At 41.0% G+C, this 27,531-nt stretch overlaps 2 protein-coding genes across 10 annotated transcripts in view; both read right to left on the bottom strand.

Annotated features, from left to right (window-relative positions):
• Positions 1-1,231, bottom strand: part of c2cd5 (C2 calcium dependent domain containing 5) — a 45,186-nt gene extending 43,955 nt beyond the window's left edge. For 2 of the 9 annotated variants that reach the window (XM_088996018.1, XM_088996019.1), the window contains exon 1: positions 792-1,213. The gene's annotated coding sequence lies outside the window, so the exon portion shown is untranslated. Of the gene's footprint in view, positions 1-791 lie in introns of all 9 variants that reach the window. The other 7 variants (XM_088996024.1, XM_088996022.1, XM_088996027.1 and 4 more) reach the window with 6 other exon arrangements.
• Positions 1,232-4,458: 3,227 nt separating this feature from the next.
• Positions 4,459-26,582, bottom strand: b4galnt3b (beta-1,4-N-acetyl-galactosaminyltransferase 3b). Its single transcript, XM_088995935.1, has 20 exons — positions 26,209-26,582; positions 20,987-21,018; positions 20,830-20,895; positions 19,473-19,568; positions 18,512-18,602; positions 18,335-18,435; positions 18,200-18,267; positions 17,274-17,352; positions 17,113-17,179; positions 14,489-14,626; positions 14,313-14,422; positions 14,075-14,175; positions 13,251-13,318; positions 12,864-13,062; positions 11,463-11,710; positions 9,819-9,972; positions 7,965-8,037; positions 7,017-7,170; positions 6,804-6,930; positions 4,459-5,636 (listed from the first exon to the last, which is right to left on the bottom strand). The coding sequence occupies exons 1-20, from the start codon at positions 26,324-26,326 to the stop codon at positions 5,525-5,527; spliced, it is 2,202 nt and encodes a 733-aa protein (XP_088852061.1). The 5' UTR covers positions 26,327-26,582; the 3' UTR covers positions 4,459-5,524.
• Between the last annotated feature and the right edge of the window lie 949 nt (positions 26,583-27,531).

Raw genomic sequence — 27,531 nt, 5'->3', positions numbered from 1 at the left:
GACGTGTTATTTAAGAGAAATATCCAATGAAATGCCAACATTTTGAATTTACAAATGAACTAGTTTGCTGGGTGGTTGGATTAGGTGCTCACGAGTTCACAAGACGGCATGTTCAGATAACGTTTATAGTGTTTTGTATTGCGCTGTTTTAAATGTATGTTCTTTACATGTTTTCACACATCTTTTCTTCCTTAATATTGAATTGTGTTAGCAATAAACGTAGATTAGCGAAACTAGGGCGCATCCTAATTTGTTATTTCCGGATACACATTTACTGTAAAGTTAGGACATATATAATTACTGGAAATAGTATACAGTATTTTCGTTATCACAAGACGAAGTTGTTCATTTTCAAACTGTAATTGGCTTCATTTCGCAAGCATATAATCGTATCATAACAAATTATATTGATAACGCGCCGTGTTCTATTTACTTGCGTAAAATTCTGGTTACGCCGGAGACTGCGTCGTAAACCGAGGACCCTTGTGTATATGACACCTGCAGTAGTCCTTGAATGACATTTGTTTTGGACAACACTACCAAACAAAAAAATACCTCTGGGTAAATCAAATGAGGACACATTACCTATTTCAAAAATGCTTTCGACTCACATTAAATGTACGAGGTTAATTGACTTAAAGAAAGCATTAGCCTGCTAACAGGCTTTAGCCTACCCATGCTAACTAGCTAGTTAATTCCTGTACCGAGAACGACCACATTTGAGTAAAGTGCTCCTACGTAGAGTAAAGAAAAGCACCAAACATAATCTGTAAAAGCCGGATCATCCTTACCCCGGGCCTACGACAGCCACAATTAGCTCGTCAATAAGCCGTGACGGTTTGGTTCTCCAGGACATTGTCGCTGACAGCCCGTCGCTTTCGAGCCCCCCATGTCCGTCTCGCTCCCATAACACGGCGTGTGCAAGTTCTCAGTGCAACAAGCAGGACAACGTTTATGCTGAATTGGAATCGTGAAAGATGCTATGACGTCAAAAGACGATTTTAGTGGTACTGTTTTGACATTACGTCCGACCTAAGCGCATATCGAACAAAGTAACAGAGCTAGGATGCTACCGACAGCTCCCATTGATGAATGAGGTTTGGACAGTGTTGCCTTCGCGATCACTCGAAAAGATACATTTTCAATATAGACGTCACCAATTTACAGAGCCCTTAAAGGACAACGACTCCATTTTTTGTTTCCTAGCTGACATGAGAAAAACGTTTTATAGCATCTAAAATACCCAAAACACGCGGGCTGATATTTTTAGTCAAATACAAAACACCCCCAAAAAATCAGTTAAAGTGTCCCTAAACTACTTCAAAATGACCCCGGAAATGGCGAATTTCAGAAGGTCTCGCCCCCTTGTTCGTGACATCACGCCAGGACGTCTTGCCTTGCTCGAGAAAGTGGTTCTTAATGTGGGTTCGGCCTAACCCTGGGGGTTCGGTGAGTCGGTCTCAGGGGTTCGGTGGATCCTCCGCCACAGTGGTCAACCTCTCAGTCTACACTGCAGTTAGTAGGCACAGTAATTGGAAAAAGGGTTTGGTGAATGAGCATATGAAACTGGTGGGGTTCTGTGCCTCCAACAAGATTAAGAACCACTGCTCTAGAATCAAAACAATGGCTTCAGATTCGGAGAAGATGCTTTCTTGTTATTTATCCAGTTATGAATATGAATCAAATAGTTCTGAAGAGGAAAGCATAAATGTTTGCAATCGATTAAAGAAGTCCTTCCGTATCATTTTGAGCCGTCAGGACTCCAATGTAGCATCCCAGAAAATGTACAAAATGGCGCCCATGCTGCATGCATTTGTCTGCTGGGAATTTGTGTCAACTAGTATCAAATAGTAGTCTTGGTGCAACACACAACGATTCACCATCGCGTTATTTATGTGTTTTCCTTCTAATTTCGCCATCAACACGGATCAACACGAAGTTTTCAGACTAAACAAAGTACCCAAAATGCATTGTGTGTCGCTTTCTCGGTTAGGGGCGTTCCAGACGTGACGTGACGTCACGTCAGGCATCGTCATCAACTCGAAAACAAGACTTCCTGAATTTTCAGCACGTATCTTAAAACGTAAAATATAGCTATATGCCGTGGAATCTTTGTAAAATGGCTCCGGTTGTCCTTTAAGGGTCATAAAAAGTAAAAATGACTACATACATCAATTATTGTGTTAAAATTATATGTTTGTTTGTTTGTTTGTTTTTTAAATATGAATTAGTAACACGGACATCCAAATGCAGTGAGGATCTAATTGGCAGGAAAGTAAAGATAGAATTTCTGTCTATTCTAGCTGGACTCTTAGTGTTACGTCATGCCTTAAAAACGTAATTGCAATAAGTAAATGCGCCGCCACTTCCTGATGTTTAATATTGAAAAACAAGTAAGTGTGATTGCTCTGTGCCACCACCCATGTTGACACGTGCGGTTCATTGTAAACAACTGCCACTTTCATTTCTTTGTTTAACCAAAGGTTTGAAGTTAAAGGACAACCGACGTCACTTTTTTGTTTTTTAACTGACATCAGAAAAACGTTTTATAGCATCTAAAATACCCAAAACACGCAGTGTGATATTTTTATTTAAATAAAAATGACTTAAAATGTCCAAAATCTGCAAAAAAAATTGAGCTGCGAATTGGGCATTTTCAGAAAGTCCCACCCCCAGTTCGTGACGTCACACAAAGACGTCTTGCATTTGCGGAGAATCAAAACAATGGCTTCAGATTCAGAGAATATGCTTTCTTATTACACCTCCAGTTATGAATATGAGTCAAGTAGTTCTAAAGAGGAAAGCATACATGTTTGCAATCGATTAAAGAATTTATTCCATGCCATTTTGAGGCAACATTGGGGAGAAACGGATCACCAGAAAAGAGGCACAAAATGGCGACCTCCTGTGGCCACCTCCGTTTCCACAGGCTGATAAATTCCTTATATGGAGCTTGGACACCCACTTCTGGCGGCTTTTGGGTGCAACACAAGGTTTTCAGACCAAACAATACAGCAAAATACATTAACGTGATGAAGGACTGCTACAATGTGTCTTTTTTTTCGGTGTGGGGCGTGATAGACTGCTTATGCACATGAGTAAACATGTTATTTCATGCTTAGATTAGTAAACATATTGTTATTCCATGTTTAGCTTAGTACATATTATGTTTGTGTAAGCTCTCAGTCGTACAGGAGTGGTCCATCGATGAGAAGGTTTCTTCAGCCGTCATCTGTACAAAAGTCACTTTTGACATTGATTGAAGTATATGGCCCGGTGGACATGGACAGTGATCCCTTGCTTAGCGCGGTTTATGCGGACCAAAAGCACTTGAATCAAGTCGTGGATTTTTTAAAATGAATGCAGTACCGTGTCAATTCCACCATGGAACGTGACTGTGCTACACTGAGTTCAAATAATTCAACAGTACCACAAACAAATGTATTTAGAAAAAACAAATCTGTACGATCAGAAATGCAGACATGTGAAAACACATGGCTCGGCTTATATGGGTAAGGAGCAATTACGACTTTTTCCTCCGTTGGAAATCAAAATTGTATTAAGTGTGATTTATGCTGGCTACTTTTCCTAACAGAAATAAAAGTCAAGTGCTGAGGTCACGTGCAAAAGTCACTTTTGTACAGATGACGGCTGAAGAAACCTTCTCATCGATACATATTATGTTATTGCATGTTTACTTTAGTCTACATGGATTTATGAAGCTTATTAGTTGAATAGAGAATGTAACAAGTATCAACTTTCAGTCTAAATGTTCTCCCAAAATACTTGTCCGTAGCTGATTGGACAACAGATCGCTGCTGTGTGACTTCCAATACTTGTCCGTAGCTGATTGGACAACAGATCGCTGCTGTGTACTTTCAAAACTAGTCTGAGCGGCGGGCTTTGTGCTTTTGCTTTTTGTTCTTGTTGTGTTCGTGTGCTCTTGGCTCCCCGCTCCGACAAGAGATGTGCTCCTTTTGTTTCACTAGAATAAAGTAGCTTTTTGTTCACCATCTATCGTCCTCGCTGATATTTCATCACAGAACGTCGTTGAACACCGAACCAGATGAGAAACAAGAATTAGAACCGAGCAGGGCGTTCCTTTAGTGACGTCACGTATGGACTCGTCACCAACTCAAAAACAAGACTTCCTGAATATTTAGCGTGAGTCTTAAAACGTAAAATATAGCTATATGCGGTGGAATCTTTTTAAAATACGCTCAGTAGAAGTCATTTGAAGCCATTTTACAAATTATGGACACAACTTGTACGGAGGCGTCGGTTGTCCTTTAAAGTTGTGCGGTTGATACATCATATTGACATTGATTGAAGTATATGGCCCGGTGGACATGGACAGTGATCCCTTGCTTAGCGCGGTTTATGCGGACCAAAAGCACTCGCGACGACAAAAATCCGGCAAATCATTGTAAATGAAACCAAACGAACAGAACCGGGATATTCTTTTTGATAACTTTAATTGTGAAATGTGTCAAAACAGTGTGAATGAAACTCTGAGAGAAGACTCACATTGTATAAAAGTCAAGAGGAACATTGCAAATAACATACATCCTTTGGAAATCACAATAACAATAAAGTCAATTAAAAGAAAATGAAATTCTGCAATGAATCAAGTCGTGGATTTTTTAAAATGAATGCAGTACCGTGTCAATTCCACCATGGAACGTGACTGTGCTACACTGAGTTCAAATAATTCAACAGTACCACAAGCAAATGTATTTAGAAAAAACAAATCTGTACGATCAGAAATGCAGACATGTGAAAACACATGGCTCGGCTTATATGGGTAAGGAGCAATTACGACTTTTTCCTCCGTTGGAAATCAAAATTGTATTAAGTGTGATTTATGCTGGCTACTTTTCCTAACAGAAATAAAAGTCAAGTGCTGAGGGCTTTGCCGTTTTTAAAACAGAAAGACCTGGCTAATGGGACATCATACTGTTGTGGTTGTGCTATTTTATTTTAGGAATAAAGCAAATGTTAAGACCGATGAGCCGATATAGAAAGAAAAAAGCTGACTTGTCCAGTTAAGACCAACGGGAACGATTTAAGATTGTGTGTTTTTCCATGGAATGTTGCGTCCAGTATATTGCTGATGGCGACATACATTACACCGCCATTTACAAGCTTGCATTCTGAATCGAAGCTATGTTGGCTCGTACCTTCCTCTGTTGTACATCCAGGGGAAAAAAACTCTGATGTTATCAATACCATCGCCGTGGTGACAGACTTATCTGGTCGCGCTGTCATGATGACATTTAAACAGCTTCTTCCCCCAAGCCATTAACTCTTTCAACAGAAGCCAAAATTGAACTGTATAGTGCCACTTAGCAGTTTTTTTGACGACGATACTAGTGCAGCGTGTTCTACCGGAAACAAATTCCTTGTGTGTTCTACATACTTGGCAATAAAGATGACTCTGATTCTGATCAGTAGTCACAAAAATTCGTAAAGCATCAGGCTGTGGCTGTTAAAGTGCGTCGGGTGGTTTTCGTAGAGGTTTTGATCAGGTACGCTTGGATGACAAGCCATGGTTCCACATGCCGCGCTTGGAGTGGTAGTGGTGGAAGTAGTTGCGCAGGTGGATGCGCTCCACCTCGAGTCCGGCCTTGAGAATCCTGTGGCAATGAGACCAAAAAGGGAGGAGGGGGAGTGTTTTCAAATGTACCACATCTATTTCATTTGCATCCTTCGTCATTTGCAGAAAGAAATAATTTTAATTATTGAACTGTTGACTATTACTGTATTTCGCTGCTTTATACTGGTGCTTTCAAGGACAACCGACACCATTTTTTTTGTTTCCTAAATGACATCAGAAAAACGTTTTATAGCATCTAAAATACCCAAAACACGCAGGCTGATATAACTACTTCAAAATGACCCCGGAAATTGCGAGTTTCAGAAGGTCCCGCCCCCTTGTTCGTGACGTCACGCCAGGACGTCTTGCCTTGCTCTAGAATCAAAACAATGGCTTCAGATTCGGAGAAGATGCTTTCTTGTTACTCATCCAGTTATGAATATGATGCAAATAGTTCTGAAGAGGAAAGCATCAATGTTTGCAATCGATTAAAGAAGTTCTTCCGTATCAATTCGTGCCGTCAGGAATCCAATGTAGCGTCCCAGAAAATGCACAAGATGGCGCCCAAACTCAGTTGGAAATGGTCTGATTTGTCTGCTGGGAATTTGTGTCAACTAGTAGTCTTGGTGCAACACACAACGATTCACCATAGCGTTATTTGTGTGTTTTCCTTCTAATTTCGCCATCAACGCGAAGTTTTCAGACCAAACAAAGTACCCAAAATGCATTGTGTGTCACTTTCTCGGTCAAGGGCGTTGCAGACGTGACCTCACGTCAGGCATCGTCAACAACTCGAAAACAAGACTTCCTGAATATTCAGCAAAATACATTGATGTGATGGAAGGACTGCTACAATGTGTCTTTTTTGGGTCAGGGGGCGGTCCTTATGTGACATCACGTACGGACTCGTCACCAACTCAAAAACAAGACTTCCTGAATATTCAGAGCAAGTCTTAAGCCGTCAAATATAGCTATATGCGGTGGAATCTTTGTAACATACGCTCAGTAGAAGTCATTTGAAGCGATTGGACAAATTATGGACACAACTTGTCCGGAGACGTCGGTTGTCCTTTAGTATTTGGCCACGGTATCGTTTCAGTATCGGTGTTGAGGCACTCTTTGCAGAGAACAGTATGATATCAAAGTTAAAATGTTTGTATCACGGCCAAACTAGCGTAAATATATATTTCAGTCAACTTGAACAAACCGGTCGATGAGCTCCCAGTCTTCCCCTCCCCATTTGTCTTTGAAATCTTTGGTGTTCATTCCTCCCACCGTATCCAGATCAGACTTGTAGATGCCCAGCAAGCCAAAGCCGCTAACCGCCCAAAAACCTGTCAAATAAAGCACAATGTCGTACTGCACTCACAGAACATCTCTGGCTTTTTTTTTTTTTTTTTTTGCCTTGCTCCTTACATACCTCTGCCTTCCAATGGCGTTGCCCCACAGTCCAGCCTCATAAGCACGGGCGCAAAAGCCATGAATCCCTCTACGCAGTGTTTCCGAATGCTCTCCATGATGGTGAGAGGGAAATCGATGTGGAGGTCGCAAAGAAACACGATGCTGTGGTCGTCCTGGAGGAAGAGGAAAAGGCAAGCAAAAATTGTTCAAATCGAGAATATTCATTGGTGTAAGCAGTGTCTGAAACTCATGACAAAAAGTTAGCGGACACCAGGGCAGACAACTCTGAAAAGGTGCCCGTCCGGCCATATAGTTGCCTGCCCCATTTTTCCACAACTTGAAACACAATAAGACGAGTAATCGAAGAAAAAAAAACATTGTTGTGAAGTATAAAGGATTTTTTTTTTTATTAAAGAAGTACCTACCACAAATGCCCCCTTGCTTAATTTATGGTAAATATCCCTTGCTGAAGATTTTGCTGCAGTTGTCGTTTGTCGTCATGGTGCACAATGCAATGTTTGGGTTGCGTTGTCTGCTCAAAGCCACATGGACTCCTCTTTCTAAGCGCCTTTCAAAACTTACAATTACACTTTACAGTCACGGTATAGTCCGAAGCACTAAACAGGCTTCTGATTGGCAATTTGCATACTCGGCACGGCAGCCAATCAGAAGCCTGTTTCGTGCTTCGGACTATACCGTGACTGTAAAGTGTACTTGAGAGTTTTGACAGGCGCTTAGAAAGAGGAGTCCACGTGGCTTGTCGCGGTTTGCTTGTAGCTTTTGCTTTATTGAATTCAAACAAATGTTTGATTTGAAAAAAAAAAATTTTTTTTTCTTGAACAAGTTGTCAGCCACCCGGGCCGAGATGTTTTAAAAGTTGTACGTCCGACGTAAAAGTTGTACGCCCCGGCCTCCGGTCTGACGTTATTTCAAACACTGCTTTAAGAGCTCGGGCATGGACACTCACATCGATCAGGTCGACGCCTGTTTGGAGACCAGCAGCGCGCTCAAAATTGCCACGACGCTTCACGTACTGGTACCTGAAAAACAAAAACCCAGAGACTGTTATCGTGTAAGGATACGCTCACCGTACAGTTTGTTCGTATGATTTCAAGCAGTAGTACTCAGGGATTTCCAGACAAAGTACCATACCTGTCAACCTGCGAGACACTGTGACCTTAATCAGCTCCATTTTTTTCTTACTTTCTCTTACTTTTTTCTTCCTTATTTTTTCTTACTAGCCATATCCTGACTAGCTGACACTTTCAGAATGTCATTTAAGTGCTTGTTCGTGAGCTTTGAACGCAGTTTTGTTTCATTGATATTCATTCCTGAGAAGATTTGTTCACAAGGGTAGGTTGTTCCAATCACGCACAAAACTTTAGCAGCCAGGGCTGTTAATTTGGTAGTAGATACTGCTAAAATTTGTCCAGACCTACGGAGGCAAATTTGCCCTTCAAATCTGCATCACATTGTAAATCAACTATTTCTAGCTGAATTTCGACCGGTAGATCAGAAAGAAGCTTTAACTGTGAAATGTGAGCGAACAACTGAAAATGATGTCTCAAGTTCACCAAATACCTGAAAATGTTTCTCAAACTCCCAAAGTAATCCTGGAATCTTGTCGTTGTATCGCCTCACGTAAGCGTCAGGTTTGGTCACACACATATCTCTCAGACAGGGGAAATGAGCAGAGTTGCCACTTGCCAGTTGCGTGTAGAAACCGCGATTTAAAAAAAAAAATGACTGCCTTGAAAAAAAAACACACTGCCGTTTTCCTCTACGACGTTAATCAAAACAGCACTACTCTGCTCCTTAGTGGACAATCCTTGAATTGCACCTAATTAAAAATATGAATTCCATGTCGTTTGTGCATTTATTTCCACTTTTAAAATCCTGCGAGCCTGATTAAACCTCCTTGGAGGCAGGTTCCGGCCCGCTGGTCGTAGGTTTGACACCACTGCTGTAGAGCATTGTGGCTTTTTTTTGCTGCGGACAACAATTCATTCGATGGGTTCAGTTGATAGCATTCCCCATTATAATTCGTTTTCACCTGCAAATAAGAAATTAGTGTCGTCTGTCATACTTTTTCTGTACTCAGTGTTTAGACTATACTGTAGACTGTGAGTCATAATTATTCATAATGTTTAAACAGGACTGATGAGGATGTGGTAAAAAAATATATTTTTTAATGTTTATACTTTTTTTAACATTGGTCAATTGCAACACTTTTGATGAGCGGGTTTCTAACGGGGATGTATGTATTTCTTACAATGTAAAATATGAATAATATTAGGGAGGGAAAAAAACACGATTTCAAAATAAAATTCCACTTCCACGGAGCTTGTCTGCTCGGAACTTTTATTTCTTCTCGAGACTTTTCGCACGGATTGTTTTCTCGGTGGTTGAGTTCACTTTTTACAAGTAGCGATATTTGTTATAATTAACATTACTGCTCATAATTCATGATGAAAACGGAATTGAAAATATCTCAAAATGATATTTAACTTTTTTTTTTGACCACTCAAATGGTGAAACATTACTTTTGGATTTCCTTATTTAACAATTTTTGCATTTCCCGTCCAAACTTTCTTGTATGCTGTACACATCTTTAAAATACGGAAAAATACAGCCGATTGACAGGTATGAAGTACTCCCTCGAAAAATACCTGATATAACAACAATTAAAATACAAGCAATATCAAGAGTGCTTTTAAATTGTAAATATGGCGATGCAGTCATAGTTTGCAGTGATATCGAGCTGCAAAGCATGAACCCTGAACACTCGGGCAGAACTTTGAATGAAATGAGATCACTTTGCCTGGGCAGGGAAGACTTCTTGAGGGCTGCTCTCACATCCATATCGGCGCTGTCATAGTCGATGATGATGAGGTTGAAGTTGGTGTCACCCGTCGCCTTGAACAAGGCCGCAATGTCGTCGATGAGCTTCTGTACCCAGCGAGCCTGGTTTTTCACTGAGGAAGGCGTACATAGACATTCTGTCAGAGATGTTTGTCCGGACACTGCGAACAAAGTCTCGAACACACGAAGATTGTCTTTTATTGCCGACAGGGGACGCAGTCATTCATGACCGACGCCCAACTTCTGCAGCCCTGTGACAAGATATTTATTGAGAGTACAGTGATACCTTGGCTTACGAACTTAATTGGTTCCCAGAGTGTGTATCCCAAAAATTAATTTCCCATAGGAAACCATTAAAATGAGAATAATCCGTTCCCAGGTCCCCATCAAACATAATTTTCTACTTTCTAATTTTCTAAGCCTTAAAGCTACACAAAACATACCTTATTTTAAAAGTGATGGTATTAATATTAAAGAAATAAAGTGCACTGTATAATAAAGTCATTTTATTTCCCTTTGTGATGGTCGTTGATGGCTTGATGGAATGGAGTGGCCGGTTTCTTCAGAATTGAACACTTTAGGTGCTTTCTCTGCGATAATTGTATCTGGTTCCTCATCAATTGTGTTCTGTTTATTGCTGGGTTGATAGCTTTTTGCATCAAGTGTACAGATGGCTTGTGCGGGTTGTTTGTGGCGCCTGTTTGATGGGATATTTTAACATTGCAGTCTACACTCTGCCTTTGAACTATCAAAAAGTTGAAACTCACTATCATCTGCCTGTCTCTTTAATGTTTAAACCACCCCGCCCCCCTCACTGCTGCGTTCTTGACCAATCACGTGGCTTTAACCGAAGACTGGGGGCGGGGAATAGAGGACAAAAAACAGTCGGCTGCCATTTTGTTGTTAGAATAATAATAATCGTTTGCGAGCGACACACAAAAAGTTCGGATGCCAAGGGCAAAGTTTGTATGCCAAGGTAAAATTTTCATAAATGTAATGTTCGTAAACCGGAAAGTTCGTAAGCCAAGGGGTTCTTAAATCGAGGTATCAATGTATATGCAAATTTAAGTGATACATTCATAAAACACAGTCTTCTTGATTTGAATATCACACCCCTGAACATCCCAAGCACCAACAACTATAAAACAACAGAACATAGACATTTTAATTGGTTGTCCTTTCCATGAACTGATAGTTGTGTAACCTGGCTAACGAGCTCTTCCTGTAAAGGAGTTTAACAAGTCGTAAATTAGTCCAAAGCCAGATCATGAAGACATAAAGATGACAGTTTCACAGGCTGTGACTGTTCAGCTCAGATTGACCCCAGATTTTCTGTGCTTCCATGATGGGCCTTGTGTTCGGCTGCTAACTAACCTTGAAACTTAAATCTGATAACTTCTATTCTGTCTATTCTCAATCACATTCGTATACCTTATTTTGACAAGGGACGATTCAAGGAACTCGATGGGCCATGTTATTCAGAGCAGGAAGAAATACAATTTCCTTCTAATCGACAAAGCTGCAGTTTTGCGCAGCACTCCCACCGATTTGCATTCACGCAACCACCCGAATTTGAGGCCACCTCAAACTAAGCGCACCATACCCGGCACGATGAAATGGATCATGGCCACTGGGTTCCAGCGGAAGCCGATTGGGTCGCACAGCACCAGCTGAGGTTTGGGCGGCTGAGAGTCCAGGTTTTGGCTGGGCGGGCGGCGGCTGTAGATGTAGTGCGACAGGCGCAGCGTTTGACCCTGAGTGTCCTTCAGCTCCAGTTCCAGGAGGTAGCGGCTGCCCTGGGCGCCATCTAAATGCTTCTCCACGTTAACCACACGCACCAATTCGAAGAGGCTGCACTCACACGCAAACAAACAAAAATTAGACAGAAAATGACGACATTCCAGACGCTCCCCAATTTACCAACATTCGTGTTACATACAAATATTTTTGCGGCGATGTCGAAAAATGTTCGATGCTGAAGTGTTGCCAACAAGTTCAGGCCCCGATTCGCCGCGCTCGCTTACGATTGATTGATTGGCTGCGTAGAGTATGTGGGCGGGGAGGAAATCCCTTTTCCCAATTGACGCTCCAGGAGGTCGCGATGCATCACAAAAAGTAATGTCCGCTGGCACGTCATTATATGTCATCATATACTAGTAGGTGTGAATTTATTTGACAACTGTTAAAAGCGTCCTTCTTTATACTTTGTTTAACTTAAACATACATTCCTTACAAAATCCAATGATACCTCGGCTTACGAACGCTTTAGCTAATGAACTTTTCGCCCTACGAACATGAAATTCGCGAGAAAATAATCTTGGCATACGAACTAGTTTTTGGGAAACATGCGGAGCGCCACAATGGCTGAGAAACACAAACGAGGTGTGCGTTTGTGTGACTAAGCGTCCCAGTACCAATATGCTAAGTCGACCATTGCTACGTGTGGCTAAGGGTGTTTCTGTGTTGTCTAAGCAACGGTCTCAGTCAATAGTCAACAGTTGAAAAACTGCTGTTGATTTGGATTAACGAAAAGCAGCTAGCAGGGGACAGTGTGTGAGGGTATTAACACTGAGGAAGCACAGCAACTTCACTCGGATATCATCGAGAGGCAACTACATCAAGAACCATCACCAAGATAAATAAAACGACTACACGATACAGTACAGTTTGTTTCTTTAATGATTATACAATAGCACATTTATTATACATAAAATAAGGTATATTTTGTGTAGTTTTAAGGCTTAGAAAATTAGAAAGTAGAAAATTATGTTTTATGGGGACCTGGGAACGGATTATTCTCATTCTCTCATCCTATGGGAAATTAATGTTTGGACTTTTCGCCTTACACACACTTTGTGGGAACCAATTAAGTTCGTAAGCTGAGGTATCATTGTATAGCACTGAAGCAATTTACGAATAAATTCACCTTACGAATGACCACTCGGGACGTATCTCGTTTGTAAGGTGGGGAGCGTCTGTATAGATTTGACAAGGAGACACTCACTCTCGGCCGTTCTTGTTGAGTTGAGCCATAAAAGCTGCGACAACATGCAGCGCGTCACTGGAGTTCACCAGCAGGTTTCCGGAAAGTTTGCAGCTGAAGTCAACCAAGTCGGAGCGCTTTGCATGCAGGTTCACGGGAAGGACCTCAAAAGTCTGATTCCAGTGTACCACGGATGTTAGGTGGAGGTCCTTGTTTCCTTCTGACCCCCATAAAGAAGAAACCTTTGCATCAATTGTATTGTAACGTAATTTAAACAGATGTGAAAAAGAAACTTGGTTAAAACCATTATTGTAGAGAAAATCATTACAAAACAAAATGGACAGTCAGTAATAGGAGAAAAAGGGAAACAAGGTTACGATATAGAACTTTGTAAAGAAAAACAAATACCATTGTTTGTGGTTTTCTTTGCCAGCTCTTCAAGTGGATCTAGTCTCATAAATTGAGAAAAGCCAGACCTAGAAGAAATTGCACATTTGAAGGACAACCAACACCTCCTGACAAGTTGTGTCCATAATTTGTAAAATCACTTCAAATGATTTCTACTGAGCGTATTTTACAAAGATGCCACGGCATATAGCTATATTTTACGTTTTAAGACTCGCGCTGAATACTCAGGAAGTCTTGTTTTCGAGTTGATGACGATGCCTGACATGACGTCACGTATGGAACGCCCCTGACCGAGAAAACGACACACAATGCATTTTGGGCACTTTGTTTGGTCTGAAAACTTTGTGTTGATCCGTGTTGATGGCAAAATTAGAAGGAAAACACATAAATAACACGATGGTGAATCGACACTTTAACTCATTTTTATTGGTATTTTGCATTTGACAAAAAATATCAGCCTGCGTGTTTTGGGTATTTTAGATGCTATAAAACGTTTTTCTGATGTCAGTTAGGAAACAAAAACAATGGTGTCTGTGTTTTTTTTTTTTTGCTTTCAATTCCAAGTATTGAGATCAGATGCTCAATTTTGTAACGTGGCAGTTTTTCAAGAGTAAAACAATTGCAACGTGTTGGAAAAAAAGTTAACTTGTAGCAACGGGTCGCAGCCTTGATGCAGGTATTGCAACAGACTCAATCTGAGTCTCACGCAAAATCAGGAGCCATGCTTATCTGTTCCGATACTTTTGCTCAGACAATGAAAGCTAAAAAATCAAAGCAAAATCATTTCAATCTCCAAAGAAAAGTACCGGGAGACATTTACTCACATCTTTTTGTGGTCACGGTTCTTGGGGTAGAAGCAGCTGTCCTGTCCCTCCATGTGTGTCAGTCGAGTGTAGTCGTTGGGATAGACGTAGGACACGCGGACCTGAGAAGTGGCCACAACATTGGGTACGGATGCAAGAAGTGAATGAGTGAAGAGCCAAATGGAAAATATTAGAGCCAAATGGAAAACTTTATCTTGACAACAATGGAGTCTGGGTGTGATACGGGAAGGATACATACAAACTTCACTCCTTGATATCGAGCGATGCGGACGCCTTTGTTCGTATAGCTGGGCTTGTATGGGCAATTGGGCAGAATCCCTCGCAGGAAACTGTCCTTGATCAAAGGCACTGGCGACAAAGATGCCGCACAAATGTCACGGAACAAACTTTCCAGTCTGCGAACTAGTCCCGTACCTTGGCGGGGAGCGTCTCGGGGGTCTTCCCGCAGCAGGTCTATTGGGGCGCCGTCATGCTTCCGTAAAGCGTGACGTCGGTGGCTCGCGGCCGTCTGTGGTATGTGTGCAACGTCGTTCATCAGCAGGGCTGATTCATCTGCGGGAAGAAGGCGCAGTGGTGGTCAAAAATAAGCAGAAGCTTCGAGACATTTTTTGGGTGGATCATGAGCGAGTGCACCGGTGTCAAAGTCATGGCGTGGGGGGCAAATCTGGCCCGCCACATTAATTTATTCGGCCCGCAAATCAAAATTGGGAAATTCCATGCTCATCTATCGCTAGCTAACAATCGAGCTAGCTAGTTCTCCTTCTATTCGGAAAGCTGGCTAATCCCTGACATCACAGGTGTCCAAGTCAAGGCCCAGGGGCCAAATCTGGCCTGCCACATCATTTTATTCGGCCCGCGAAGGCAAATAAAACTTGTGGAATTCCATGATGCTAGCTAAAGCCCAAGCCAAAATTTCAAATTGTCATATGTAAACCACAATATGAGTCATTATTCTTGACCTCAGATTTGAAAATTAGTTATTAATTTGTTGTGTGTTCTGTCTGTAATATGTGGAAACAAGATGAAACATTCTAATGTCCTCTCCAAGTGCATAAAGGCCCCCGAGAGGAAACCGGAACTTCTATGTCGCACGCGGTACAAAATGACTTTGACAGCAACCCTGAGCTAGTGTGTGACAGTGAATCCTCAAACATTGGTGACTTACAGAAGACAGAAACATCACTTAAAGGAAGCTTCTTACTGCAAGGTGGTAGCAGGGGAGTGTAAATCTGTTTTTGGACAGCTGAGAAAGGAAAGGTGTCGTGTTTTCAAGAAGAGGTGAGACAAGATTGTCAGCAGGCAGAGGGAGCTTCCAGTAGACTGGACCTTGGCAGCCAAGATGATCCGAGAGACAGGCAGGAGACTACTTGGGATTTTTTCTGGTGGGAAAAGGGCAAACGCGGATTTGGCGGTGACAGCAGAATGCAGAGATGCATCTGGGACATTAAAAAAGGTTTTTAGGTCTGAAAAGCGGTCCAATTTCTAAAATTGATGGGCCCAATTTAACTACATTGGCAAAGTATACAAAACTGATTGCAATAAACCAAAATACATTCGTTGGAGCATGATATTTCTAAATTGCAAAAAAAAAAACATTATTTGATTAAAATCTATTTTTCTCGTATGTAAATAATTTCAATTCAAGTCAAAGAATGTATTCGTACATAAAATAAACAAACTTTTTCCATTTTCTTTATTTTACTACACCATAGCGTGCTATTTTGATACTCTACGGCAAGGGTGTCAAAGTCATTTTTTGCCGCGGGCCACATTGTCGTTATGGTTTCCTCTCGAGGGCCGTTATGAATTTGGGGAAGCCATTAGAATGTTTAAATCCCTTCAAATATTACATATAGAGCACAACAGATTAATGAATAACTCGTTTTCAAATCTGAAGTCAAGAATAATGACTTTTATTGTGGTTGACATCCAAAAATATGAAATTTTGGCTCAGATTTTAGCAATCATCATGGAATTTAACAAGTTTGATTTGCTTTCGCGGGCTGAAAAAAATGATGTGGGCCGGATTTGGCCCGCGGGCCTTGACTTTGACACCTGTGCTCTACGGTATTGCAGAAAAGACAGAGAACAGACGTTGCATGCTATTTCTTACTAGTGTCTACTTCCACAAATTTCTTTGGTTTTAAGATTTCCAACGTACTGCAACAGCTCTGAAATCATTCCCATTAGTGACTAAATTCGAATCATTAACAGCAATTTGCTGAAACAAATTGTCACTACCCGCCATTGTTTCTTAAAAAAACCAAAATGTGTTCGTTTGCTGCTTGTTTTTGAAGTCTTTTAGAGTTTTACTCCTGTTTTCTCGCTTTGAATTACAACCATCTATGTCGAATGCTGCAATGCACCATGGGTAAATGAATATTCGATTATCTCTTTCGGCAGTTTCCGGCGGATCACGACGAAGGTTAAAACGAAGTTTTCAACTGCTATTGAACTGTTTGTTTCATTAGCTGTTTTAACAGAAGTATGTCATATGTGTGTGATCATGTAGCAATATGCGCTAATCGCTAGATGTACGCTGGTGCTGGCGCGGCGGAGTTACAAAGTTGCGCCAATGGCTGTCAAAATGCATAAATGGCGCAAAGGCGCAGCCCAGATGCATCCCTGAGAATGTGAAGGAAAGCAAGAAAGTGGCACACCGAGAAGAATAGGATGGAAGGACGGGAATAATACGTTGAGCAGTGGATGATTGGTGACAATGAGACAGAAGGAAAAGTAGAGGAGAGTTTGCTGTGGAATATTTTGGTCTGGTTGTTTTCTAAAATTCTCGAAGGTAAGGCAATGCCTGTGAAGGGAGGACATGGAAATGTCCTTTTTTTTAAGAATTGTTCAGGATTGTGGGAAGCTGGCGAGCCTCACAATGACAACCACAAAGTCAGCTGGGACAGACTTTGGCTCATCTGTGACCCTCATGAAGACAAGCTCTCTTGAAAATGGAATCGACTTGCTCAAAGGAACGTGATGGTGGGCTCTTGCACGTCACCGTGTATTATGACCTCAATGCGCACGATACTTACCGGCAAAAAGAGAGATATGCTTGGATTCAATGACCTTGAAACTGAAATCCTCATCCAACAGCTTCCACTGTAGCAAAATAAACACAAAGTTTGGTTATCGTCTACACTTGAATGGTCACATTAAAACAAGTTGGGCACTATGTATCATTGGAGGTACGTACAGCCACTTCCACATGGTCATTGCCGATGTCATTCTGCTTGTGGATCACTTCAAAAAAGTACCTTTGGTGAGCACGAAGCCTGTAAAGCAGAAGTACTGGGAGCTCATTTCAGCGGGAACACGTGATTGTGAATCCTTGAACTTCACGATATGATACTGTGTTTCAATTGCTCTGAAGGTTTACACAGAAAGTAGAGAGGAAGTCATCATTTTCTTTCCTGCTGATTTTTTAGGTTTGCTGAAAGAAATGAGAGGTTTCAAACTCCATTTTGATTGATTTTTTTGTTTGTTTGTAGATGTATATACATATTAATTCTTTCACTGCCAGATGATACGTCTGTGTAAACTCTCAGTCGTACAGGAGTGGTCCATCGATGAGAAGGTTTCTTCAGCCGTCATCTGTACAAATTTGAAGGTTTCGGACGTTTCGCCTCCTATCCAAGAGGCTTCGTCAGCGAACTAAAGTCTGACTGGTCGTATCGGCCCTATTTATATATCCCTAATGTCCAGACCTGGCGGCGCCGGACACAGCTATGAAAGGTCCCTACTCTCAGGTTGGGGGGAGCAGAGGACCCCTCCCTGTGGCCCCACTGATTGTGTTTTGCCTAAGCAGGCTATTGTATGAACGATCCAAATTGAACCTCACCCCACCAGACCGGTTTAATGAAGGATTTTGTTGTTTTATAAGAATCGCCTCTTTTACCCCCCTTTCAAACCATCTATGTTCTTTCGATAAGATTTTAACCTCATTGTCGTCAAATGAGTGGTTAGTAGCTTTTAGGTGCAAATGTACTGCCGATTGAGGCCCACTTGTATTATCCCTGCGATGTTGATAAACTTTATCAACATCGCAGGGATAATACAAGTTGAATGTTCAGGGCCTCAGAAATATTTTGGTAAACGGGTAGCTCACAAAAAAGAACTCACTGAGTTGCCGTGGAGATCTGACTGGCATACTTGTCAAACTCACCCGGGGCGGTCCACTCAGACCCACTCTGAAAAGACAGGATATAATCACGACACATGCTCAGAAGCCCTCATGACATCATCCAACGTTTGTACCTTTCCAACCCATGCCAGTAATCTCAGATTGGAGGGAGACTCATCCGTGCTGAGCCAGAATTCCGAGTTATCGTCAGAGCTCAGGGCGAACACAAACTCTCCTGAGGAACGCCAACACATCAAGACGCTGCCATGAAGTACGCTTGACGACGGCAAAAAAAATCAATGTTGTTGTACCGTTGGTGTAAGGATGTAAATAACCGAAGATCCGGAGCCCGTAGTTGGTCCACTGCGGAGAGACGGTTAGCTTGCGCACCGTGGTCCTTGTCTGGAAGTAGGAGGTAGCAGAGGAAAGGCGCAAAGGATGATCTCTTGTCATGGGAAATTAGGTTCTAGCACAGGGGGCGGGAACCTATGGCTCGCAAGCCATCTATGGCTCTTTTGATGATCGCATCTGGCTCGTCGATAGAATAAAAATAGTGTGCATATTCTCGCTTTTTTTGCGATTCACTTCCTGTTTGGGCAGCGGTTGGTGGAAAGTGCAATTTTGATTGGATGATACTGACCCAGTTGGCAGAAAGCGTAATTTTGATTGGATAATACTAGCCGTTCATTTGAAACGGGTAAACGCACGTTTTAAATAAACCCGGCGAGTAAAAAAATGACTAGTATCGTACACTACTTCAGGTTGAAATGGACAAAAAAAATCACCTTTGTGGAGAGAAAAGGTTCTGATTGTAATTTGCAATGAAACAATACCATCGATGAAACAGTCAAATGTCAGTGGCACGTTGACAAGCCCCATGCTAACGTTAGCATTAATATACTCCTGCGAGAGACAGCAGAAAGCAAGCGTGGAAGCTAATGGGCCGTGTGCAGGCTAGCTAGCAGGAACTTTGCGCATGGACCCGGCAAGTTGACTTTAATTCCGATCGTTTGGCTGCATTTTTACCAATCACGAGCAACGGAAAACCATTCATGTTAATGGTGAGTACTATCACAAACCTTCTCATCGATGGACCACTCCTGTACGACTGAGAGCTTACACAGACGTACTATCACAAAGTAATTTTAAATAATACATTTTGTTGAAAAGTGGCCGCGCGTGCGTGCGTGTTTGCGTGCGTGTTTGCGTGCGTGTTTGCGTAAGTTAGGTGGTGAACGAGTAAGCGTGGAGGAGTTGCAGGCTCGCACTCACGTGAGGGTACAGTGGGTAGTGCTGGTTGTGTCGTAGCCTGTCTATGGAGCTGCCGCACCAGTCCTCAAACACATGCAAATTGGCCTGGCCTTTGAACTGAGACAAGAGAGAGTGTCAGTCACTGCTGAAGCACAAGTCTGACCTACTTTGGCAAAACAGAAGCGCAAAGGGAAACTTGCGCCCACAGGTTAACAGTGCCGCACTTTTTTTTGTGCAACCTCTGTGCTCTCAAGGACCCACACGCCCTCTATGTTAGACGATCTTCACGATCTGTGGCACACTGCAGAACCATTGTGAAGCTTTATTGTGGTTTGAACCGGAGGGTGATTTTAATTATAGTCATCTAAATTTCACCTGGAAAAAAATAGATATTGTAGATAATATCACTCACCTTATAAATAAAGGCCAGAGTCATTTTGTCAGAATTGTTTTTTTTTTCATATCCAAACAATAAATATATATTAATAGCAATAATTGTACAATATTTGATGATCTGCAGGTGAAGGTAATTTCAACAATGTTGGCCAACGTCATAAGATGCATAAAATAAAAAAGAACAAAGTAAAAGGAAAGAAGAGAACAAAGAAAAAAGAAAGAAAACCATTTAATAAAATATATGCTATATAAAGATATGTACATGTACAACTGGAGAGAATACAACATATGTTCGTATGTACCGTTGTTCGTAACTCGAATGTTCGTAACTCGAATGTTCGTAAGTAGGGGGAGGGTCTGTATGAGAACAATGACGCTAACTTGGCATCTTAACTCATTCACTGCCATTCGCAAATTCATTCAGGAATTGAAAATATGACGTAGAGCGCCATTCCCAAATTTGTGTTTTGCTTTTTCTTGCTGGGGTGCCAATAAAGCGCTGGCCAGTTCTCTGGCAATGTTTTTTTCTTCCACAAGGGTGCACCATTTCTTTTTTTCCCCCATATTAGCACTGTGCTAGCTTCAGCTGTTGTTAAGTCGCTATATAAACCAATGTGTATGTATTGCATTGTATTTTGGACAGCCACCCTCATTTCAAGCACATATAACTCCATACCCATATTATTTAGCAATTAACTTTTTTTTTTCCTGATGAAAGAAAAGAGTCTGAGGTTTCTGACGCTGCATTGAATGTTTATGTAGTCCTAAACCTCAATATTCTGTGGCTCCTGGAATTTGAGTGACAATGATAAAAACCCTGGCACTGGAGTGGACACATTTTAGCACATGTCTCGCAGTGAATGAGTTAAAGGGAAAAAAAATAAATGTTAAAGAGAAATTGTCATGAGAACAACAGACAGTGTTAAAGAGGAAATCCATAAACCCCCACACACACAAATGTCACCGAAAGACACATGAACACCTTTGGATTCCAGGACTGCGGCACAAATCCAGCATCCTCCAGCATCAGTGGATGGCCCACTCCGACCTAAAACACACACTTGACTCATGTCACTGGCTTGATACTCGTGTACGCAGGCATATACACTTTTGATGACCGCCACATTTTCCAGGCTTACCGTATTTTCCAGTGAGCCGCCCCTGTCGTAATCTGCAATGGAACAAGTAGGAAGTTCAAAAAGACTGTCAAAAATAGACTGCACTTTGCTTTCAATTAATCGCTTGACATAAGATTGCTCAGTCCGAGATGGATGGATGGATGGATGGATGGATGGATGGATGGATGGATGGATGGATGGATGGATGGATGGGTAGGTAGGTACGCAGGTTGGCAGATAGATAGGTAGGTAGGTAGATAGATTGGATGGATGGATAGATGGAAGGATGGACGAATAATACAGTAAAGTCTCGTTATATCGATATTCAAGGGAGTCCGAAAAAATATCGATATAACCGGGACTATCGATATATCCGATCCTGCGCCGAACTGCATTAAACAAAAGCCGCCAAAAGAGGGCAGCCAAGCGCCATATAAGAAACGGAGCTGGCCATTAGCTCCCTTTTTTGTTCCCCCAATGTTGCCTCAAAATGGCACATATAATTCTTTAATGATTGTAAACATGTATGCTTTAATCTTCAGAACTACAGTGTATTTGAAACATATTTATAACTGGATGTGTAACAAGAAAGCATATTATCCGAATCTGAAGCCATTGTTTGGATTCACAAGCAATGCAAGACGTCTTGGCGTGAAGTCATTTTTATTTGCATTTGAATAAAAAGTGACATCGGCACAGTATGGAATGTTAATAATTTTCAAAATCATCGCGCTTCAGCAGACAAAACAAGAAACATTGTTGCAAAAAACGATTGCATTCATATACAGTACAGTGGGCATGTACATAACACAACAAGGAAACTGCAACGCTTACATCTTACTGTATTATGTATACAATTTAAAAAAGTCATCAATCTTCTTCTGCTTCCCATTTTTACCTTTTAACACAAACACTTCAATCTCGTCTGCTACACACGAGCTAGCGTCTGAAAATGAAAATGGCTCTGTTACACGGGTGCTGGGCACGTAACCAAGTCACCTGACCAAGTCGACCAATGGCGCGACTGATGGCGTGACACGTAACCAAGACACGTGACCAAGTTGACCAATGGCGCGACCGATGGCGTGTCACGTGACAAAGTCACACGGCCAAGTCGACCAATAGCGCGACCGATGGTGGCTCATGTGACCAAGTCGACCAATGGCGCGACCGATGGCAGCTCACGTAACAAGACACGTGACCAAGTTGACCAATGGCGCGACGGATATATCGATGTAAACAACAAAAAACGCCGGCGGGGGATGAAAAGGAGCACCGTAATAACCGGATTATCGTAACAACCGGGTATCGTACTAAACGGTACTAATTATACATAAAAAGACTAGAAATGTGCAAGGGAAATGAAAATAATATCGTAATAAGCGGTACTATCGATATAACCGATATCGATATAACGATACTTTACTGTAATAATAATAATAATAATAATAATAATATATTTCATTTATAAGCGCCTTTCAAAGTTCTCAAGGACACTGTGCAGTCACAGGATATTTTTTCTGTGGGTGAGCAGCGGCAGCCACACGCGCCAGCGCTCACTCAACCCGGAGGTTCCTCTGTTTATCTTGTACATAATAAGACAAATGAATAAAAAATGTTGGCAAGATTTACACCTCCATCACAAAACTCTGACTATTCTCAGAAAGGGACTTTCAAGGTTGATGTAAATTATATTAACACGACAAAAACAAAAAATCACAGAGAATCTCCAGATGGAGTGCGGGCATTTAAAAAAAAACACAGTTGGACAACAGCTACGTGTTTTCCAATCCAATCCAATTAAGCATTCAAGTCCAATGAATTCCACAATGTGACACAGCTGCATCCCTGTCACCCTTCTGTTCAGACTCAAACATTGCAAATCAAGGTGAAGACAACGACAGGAAGTGCGGTTAGCTGACATGAGACGGCATTTCCCTCCGATGTGAAGAGTAAAACTGCGACGTGAACTACTGACCTTCCCCTCGTCTCTCACTTGTGCCATGACTCTTTTCAAAGGAACGGGTTTTTTTATTTCTCTCTCTGTGTTATGTTGCACTCATTAAAACAAATTTCGTGTGGAAAAAAAATTCAAAGGCTCTGTGAGTTTATTGAATGTTACTAAAAAAATAAAAAATAAAAATAAAAATAAAAATAAAAATAAAAATAAAAATCATCATCATAATAATAATAATAATAATACACTTTATTTTCAAGCGTCTTTCAAAGCTCTCAAGGACACTTAACAGTCACAGACAAGCATAGAAAAAAAACAGATACAATAATAAATAAAATACAATTATAAATAGATACAAGAGATAAAGCTACACGGAAAATGCGATTTTAAATAGGTGGTCCCCCCCCCAAATGAAAGTAGGTTTTGTTGCATGTAATTTTGATTTTATTCATTCATTCATTCATTCATTGAAAGATTCATTCATTTATTTATTTTTTCCGGACCGCTTTATCCTCACTAGGGACATTTGGGGTGCTACAGCCTATCCCAGATATCTTTGGGCCGTAGGTGGGGGACACCCTGAACTGGTTGCCAGCCATTTGATGACAATACCCTGATCAATTCTCAAGGAGGAGGCTGTGCAGAGCGCTTGCGCCTTTTAAGCAGCATGAATATGCCAGCACTGTTTTTGATTGGGAGGAATGTCGATGAAATATTACTGTCATCGCTGGACAGCTCTGGGGCCAATGTGTTTTTTTGCACCTGTAATGGGGGATCTTCACAGCTCCGCTTTGTTGAACGGAACCCGCGATAAGAAGAAAGGAGCGTCAGCGCAGAGCGCCAATGCGTATGTGGAACTGTTGCGGCTTGGAATTGAAGCGGATTTATATGGGACAGGAGATGTGAGAAGATCTCTTTTCGTCAATGGATGCTACAGCTTCGTGTTTGCTTTCAACATTTACTAGCTTGACGTAGACTTGAACATTCCGCCATGACGTCCCTGATCCACTGCTGAAAAGGATGCTTTGATCCTCTCCTTTTTCATCTAGAACTGCTTCATATCACAAAGAGGTTACAGCAAGTCCTGAAGAATGAATGACTCTCTGTGTCTGTGTTGTCATATTATTTACACGCAGCGGCTCCCCTCTCCCTCACGGCAAATTGGCATTTTCGTGTTTATTATGTTAGTTAAAGTCATTATAAGTGCATTGCACGCTGGGTCCGACAGGACAGTAATTTCATCTGTGCTGTATGTCACGCATATTAGCATATTTGGATTTGGCTTTATTAGTCTCACAGTGGAGAAATGTACATTTCACAGCAGCAAAGTGATGAAAGGACTGAAAGTAGAAAAAAGAAATACATGAGCTGCTGGAAAGGCAGCCACTCTCGCGGCGCCGTCTTGAAGTCAAAAGAACAAAAAAAAAAAAAACTAAATAACAAATAATATGACAGCGTAGAGACAATATGACAAAACAAAGACACAGAGTGTCATTCATTCTTCAGGACTTGCTGTACCCGCTTTGTGATGACATGATGCAGTTCTAGATGAAAGAGGAGATGTTCAAAGCGTCTTTCCACCAGTGGATCAGGGACATCATGGTGGAACGTGCACATTTGACAATAAAGCTGACTTTGAGAATTCTGCGTGAAATATAAGCTTTCAAAATATTTCGAGAATGCACAAGTTTGAAAAAATACATGACATGGTTTTTGTGTGATTAACTCATTCACTGCCATTATACGTGCTCTACTTTTAATCTGAAGAATTTTAAAACGTCACCATCCTAAGAGCTAGCTCTTACATTTCCATGTTTTTTTTTTAGAATGTCAAACTATAGCTCAAAATGTCTGAGCATGACTCATATCTCGACTAAAAAAATGCTAATTTTTGTTTCCAATCATGGATATGAACTCATTCACTGCCAGACGTGAAATAATTTGTCCACTCCAGTGCCAGGGTTTTTGTCATTTTCACTCAAATTCCAGGACCCACAGAATATTGACTTTTAGGACATTCGATACCTTAATGATTTCTTATGCTCTTTATGACCTAAATGATCGTCATGATCAGTTACTCTTAAAATGCATTTTATTGGATTATGCATAACAGTCAGATTTATGACAAAGTTCATGAGAATTTGCTTAGGATGCTAAATGCCATATTGTATTTTATTTTAGCATTTTTACACATTCCATCCCATGTTTGAGCTCAGCATGATGCAGTAATGTAATGATTATGAGTACAATGTAGGAACTATGATATAACACTGTGAAAAAATGGAACTCACTTCCTCCCAACATTCGTAAACTAGATTCTCTTCCCACCTTCAAATCCCATTTTAAAACCCACCTATTTATAATTGTATTTTATTTATTGTATTGTATTTATAATTGTATATTATTTATTATTGTATCTATGCTTGTCTGTGACTTTAAAGTGTCATTGAAAGCTTTGAAAGGCGCTTGAAAGAAAATGTATTATTATTATTATTATTATTATTATTATTATTATTATTATTATTATTATTATTAAAAAGCATCATTGCAAATCTTCAAATACATTAAGGGCTGCCAGACCTTTTAATTGGTTGCTGCTAGCCATCTCTCTCATATCTTCAAGAGCGAGTATGTGATAAAAAAGCAGAGTTTGCTTTACACTCTTGTCTCTTAGTACATCTGACCGCACCGCAAAATATGACCATTTAATGAGATAATCCCTGATATAAATCCCAGGATGACATGCTTTACTGACGTTTCAACAGTTTCAACAGGTGCAAATTGTGATTTTGCTGTCCACTGTGAGTTGTTTTCCACATCTGTCCATATTATATGAAGGAAAACTTGTGAATTGCTGGCCCATATTTCTCTGAAAAAAGGGAATTGACCGAGTGGTCTTATATACTTTTGATGGAATTTTAAATATAGAATATTTTTAAAGTAATTTGGGGATATTTCAAAGAACTATAAATCACTAAACTACACTTGAGAAATTGTGACTTTTAATGAACTGAAGGGACGAACGAACATTACACGTTTTCGTCATATTTTATATTCATCAGGCGATAAAACAAAGTCAAAGAAACAAAAAGATCGAAGTAAGTAAGTACAAAGTTTGTTAAAAACGTTCTCCGAAGTCGCCAAACTTCAAAGTCAAAGATATGAAAAAAAAGATCAAGGTAAGTACACAGTCGTAAATATGCGTGTTTCGGTCATTAATTTCATGAGAAGTAAAAGTGAAAGTCAACAATTTTGTGAAAACGTTTTCCGAAGTCCCGAGACTTACAGGTGTCTTGTGCCCACATGGCATTCATCAGAAGTCCCGCCGCGATCACCAGAATGCCCCCGAACAGCACACGTTTGCGATGCTGCCGCAGTTTGGTCGTAGGGAAAAAGTTGATCATCTTGGCACTTCACCGAAACCCCAAACGGGGTTCTTCATCAGCTGTTGGTTAAATCTCTTCAGGAGCCGATTCCGCAACTCCTTCAGTTAAAGTCCCACGTGATTTGTCAAAATTCGTGGTAGAAGACACGCGCACACGCACGCACACACGCGAATGCACACAAACACACGCACACACACCTGCAGGAATATAAATAGTGACATGCATTTTCAAAATGATATCCTGTGTTATATATTTTTGGTAGTAAATTAATTTAAGCAAGAACAAAAAAGGACAAACTGAGGAGCCATTTGGGAGACGAAAGAGCCAGATCTCTTAAAGGACAACCGACATCATTTTTTGTTTCCTAACCTTAAAGGACAACCGACGTCTCCACCAGTGACGTGCGGTGAGGTTCATAGCTGGTGAGGCACTGACGTCATCGATAACGTCACCGCTCGTCTCTACTTAGTATTTGAACGGTAAATGTGAAAATTCAGCGATTTTGAAAAAAATCCTAACACGGTGAAGTTAAATGGACAAGAACTTTAAAGTACAAATCACTAAATACAGTAAAGTCTCGTTATATAGACATTCAAGGGAGTCCAAAAAATATTGATATAACCGGGACTATCGATATATCCGACCCTGTTTGCATGTAATTTTCTCCGTGCGTGCATAGAAATAGTATCGATATAACCGGGACTATCGATATATCCGATATCGATATAACGAGACTTTACTGTACATCTAACGGTTTAATTTATTTTTTCATTTGATATTTCCATGACAGCTTTCCATGATGACAGGTGAGGCACTGCCTCACCTGCCTCCACTGACTGCACGTCACTGGTTTCCACACAAGTTGTGTCCATAATTTGTAAAATGGCTTCAAATGACTTCTACTGAACGTATTTTACAAAGATTCCACCGCATATAGCTATATTTTACATTTTAAGACTGGCGCTGAATATTCCGGAAGTCTTGTTTTTGAGTTGGTGACGAGTCCGTACGTGACGTCATTGAAAGAACGCCTGTGACCGAAAAAGGACACATTGTAGCAGTCCTTCCATCACGTCAATGTATTTTGCTGTACTTGTTTGGTCTGAAAACCTCGTGTTGCACCAAAAACCCACCAGAAGAGGGCGTCCAAGCTCCAGGGAAGGAATTTATCAGCCTGTGGTAACGGGCTGATTAATTCCTCACAGGAGGTCACATTTTCTGCC

This window comes from Hippocampus bargibanti, linkage group LG05 (assembly GCF_051943395.1).
Source record: "Hippocampus bargibanti isolate YZ-2025 linkage group LG05, ASM5194339v1, whole genome shotgun sequence".
Taxonomy (NCBI): Eukaryota; Metazoa; Chordata; class Actinopteri; order Syngnathiformes; family Syngnathidae; genus Hippocampus; species Hippocampus bargibanti.
This window is presented reverse-complemented; position numbering and strand designations above follow the sequence as displayed.